Below are 3127 nucleotides of genomic sequence, written 5' to 3' on the forward strand. Positions count from 1 at the left end.
ATTCGTCGACGTTTCTTCTCGGAACGAGCGCTGCTTCTTCCGGCATCTGGAACAGAACCCAGGACAGAATAAACATGTCTTTACAGCTTTTCTCTCAAAATAGATAGTAACACTACCCTTAAAGGCAACCAAAGCAATATCAGGGCCCAAAAATATGGAAATGAAAAAATGCTGAAATCTTTCTGGTAGTGACATTTACTAAAACTATTCAGCACATTTGCGTAATAACTCCATACTTTGAGCATTTTAAAACCGCGCAAAAACGTGCCGTACGATGATTCCCTTAGTTTGGCGAGCCTACAAAAACCCCGGCAACGATTTTCAGTGAGTTCTCACATCACAACGATGTCAATTTTTTGCATGATGGACGTCGTTATACTTGGTGATAGTGTTGTTTGAAGTAATCATGTATAGAAATGACTAAATAAATTGACTTTCAAAATTCAATTTTTGGGCTCTATATTGCTTTGGTTTCCTTTAACAAATCAGGACTTACACCACAAAATCATAAGTTATTGGAAGACTCCACCATATACATGTAAGACACAAAGATGGCAGATACTGTGTTTTATGGAACACATGACAACGTAACACACAGACTTATACTACGAATTCTTAAAAAAATTCAGTTTGATAACACAAAATACTTTTAGGATCATATATACTGTAATTATCACGTGCAAATGTGGAGTAATTTTATTTTATCAGCTAGAGAAGAGAGAAAAGAGTACCTTTTCTTAGATCACCAAGACAAGACAGACACAACTCACAGAAGAAAGGTTTCCATCTTAAGACACTTACCAGAACCCGCGCCACAGAGGCTGAGGCGACGTTAGAGGAGATGTAAGACGTGATGATGATGAAGACGGCCAGGATGAGGTTAATGACCTGCAGAGCGTCTTCGGCTGTGTTCCTGGAAGAAGAAGAAAAAAATCATATTAAACATTAATCAGACAATATGCGGTTATGTGGATCTGGTACTATCCTTGGTACGCTGTTACTACCCTTGAAGGGCAAATGCAGACAACAGTAGAAAACAGTACATCAGGCATAGATATACGCTAATTTCTAAACAGATGTTGGGCCATGGGAGAGGCTAGATAGTTATGTTTCTCAGCCTCTCGTTTTCGAATTGACGCAGATGTTAGCATGCAATGTAGTTTGACACACAAACGGGCAGCTAGGAAAAGGTAACGATTTAGACTCCCAACATCTGCTTGGAGATTATATTTTCACGTCTAATTTTCGTTAACGTTAGGGTAGCGAAGCAGTATTATATGAATCAACGTCATATTTCAACGTAGGACAGAGTATTGACATTGGTTCAACAAAATTTTGAAATTCACCTTTCCAGCGAGCTGACACACGCGGTGACCTGTGCGGACAGAGAGACCTGCACCACTCCTAGCACGATCGCCACGTTACTCGCCACTAACAGGCAGATTGCCTGGGCATGAAATAAACAATGATATAACCGATTACACCTTAAAATACACATGTTAGAACCACATGGAGAAAAGCTTTGGACCCACGGAAGTGACTAATTGTGGATCCAAATAAAGTTGAAAGTTGTTAGGAGATGTCCATGGACTATTTGGATGATATTCATAACGTTACATCAAATATATATATCAAATCGTAGTAAGAAATATGTGCTTGTAAAGATTTATCAAATTATCCCAATGAGTTTGTAATAATGTTTATCCTTTATAGAGATATATTTGTATCTCCGTATCTGTATATTGATATCGAGAATCCGTTTTGAATGTAGAACAGCTCTTCTGAATACTCGATGGGTTTTGTTTTGAAAAGGTAAGTCGCAATCCACGACACCAAAGGCACACACAGGAGTGCATGCGTTAGGTTGGAACAAATATGAAGCGATGTTACTTTAGCTGCTTTCAAATCAATGCCGGCGTACTTAATGCGTTCATTTGTCGTGCGAGTAGACTTACTTTTGGTTTGTCTCCGCAGTCCCTACATGTAGCGAAGATCCACACGCCTCCGACAGACAGTTCCTGGAGAAAGAAAGGATTAAACTTATCATAACCACACAAGCAAAATCATAGAAAGACACGTCCGAGAGTGAACGAGAAAGGGAGAAAGGGAGAGAGAGAGAGAGAGAGAAGCGAGAGAGAGAGAGAGAGAGAGAGAAAGAGAAAGAGAGAGACACAGAGAGAGAGAGAGAGAAGAGAGACACAGAGAGAGAGAGAGAAAGAGAGAGAGAGAAGCGAGAGACAGAGAGAGAGAAGCGAGAGAGAGAGAGAGAGAGAGAGATAGAGACAGAGAGAGAGAGAGGGGGAGAGAAGAAAGACACAGAGAGAGAGAGAGAAGCGACAGAGAGAGGGGGAGAGAAGAAAGACAGAGAGAGAGAGAGAGAGAAGCGACAGAGAGAGAGAGAAGCGACAGAGAGAGAGAGAGAGAAGCGACAGAGAGAGAGAGAGAAGCGACAGAGAGAGAGAGAGAGACAGACAGACATAGAGCCAGATGGAGAGACAGATGGAGAGAGAGAGACAGACAGACAGGCAGATAGACAGACAGGCAGATAGACAGACAGACGACAGACAGGCAAGCCTATAGAAACGCTTCACTCCTTTCAATTGACTAAAGTATCAAACTCTTTAGTTTCCACTCACAATGACCCCTCCCCAGATGGGCGTGGCGTCCGACAGCTCGTACAGTTTGAGCTCCACGATGCCGACCACGAGTTCCAGCAGTCCCAGCCCCACGTGCAGACCCGCCAGCAGGTTGATGAACTCTGTCGGCCGGCACATGTCTGGCTTCTGGCGGAAGGAAGGCCTGGGCATATAGACCTAAAAAAAAATATTAAATGGTGTTGCTAAGGTGTAATATCCGCGGTACCGAAGTACGAAAAAATGGAACAGCTCCGCCAATACACCTTTCTCACGCGGCGGACATGATAGAATGAAGACGAGGCCAATGTGGCAAAGAAGCAAAAATAATGAACAGATTTAGTTTTCCTCCTAAATCACATTAAGTTTTAAAATATAATATCCAAGTATCAATATTATAACTAATGTAATGCACAAAAACGATGCAGAAACTTAGAGCTTCGTTGACCGATCCCATAGTCCCCGCCCTCCTCCGTCAAAACGTACAAATGCAA

General features: G+C 42.1%; 1 protein-coding gene across 1 annotated transcript; it reads right to left on the bottom strand.

Moving 5' to 3' along the window:
- Positions 1–672: 672 nt before the first annotated feature.
- LOC136421836 (uncharacterized) lies at positions 673–2812 on the bottom strand. Its single transcript, XM_066409402.1, has 4 exons — positions 2637–2812; positions 1956–2018; positions 1347–1447; positions 673–913 (listed from the first exon to the last, which is right to left on the bottom strand). The coding sequence occupies exons 1-4, from the start codon at positions 2805–2807 to the stop codon at positions 709–711; spliced, it is 540 nt and encodes a 179-aa protein (XP_066265499.1). The 5' UTR covers positions 2808–2812; the 3' UTR covers positions 673–708.
- Between the last annotated feature and the right edge of the window lie 315 nt (positions 2813–3127).

This window comes from Branchiostoma lanceolatum, chromosome 16 (genome assembly GCF_035083965.1).
Source record: "Branchiostoma lanceolatum isolate klBraLanc5 chromosome 16, klBraLanc5.hap2, whole genome shotgun sequence".
Classification (NCBI taxonomy): Eukaryota; Metazoa; Chordata; class Leptocardii; order Amphioxiformes; family Branchiostomatidae; genus Branchiostoma; species Branchiostoma lanceolatum.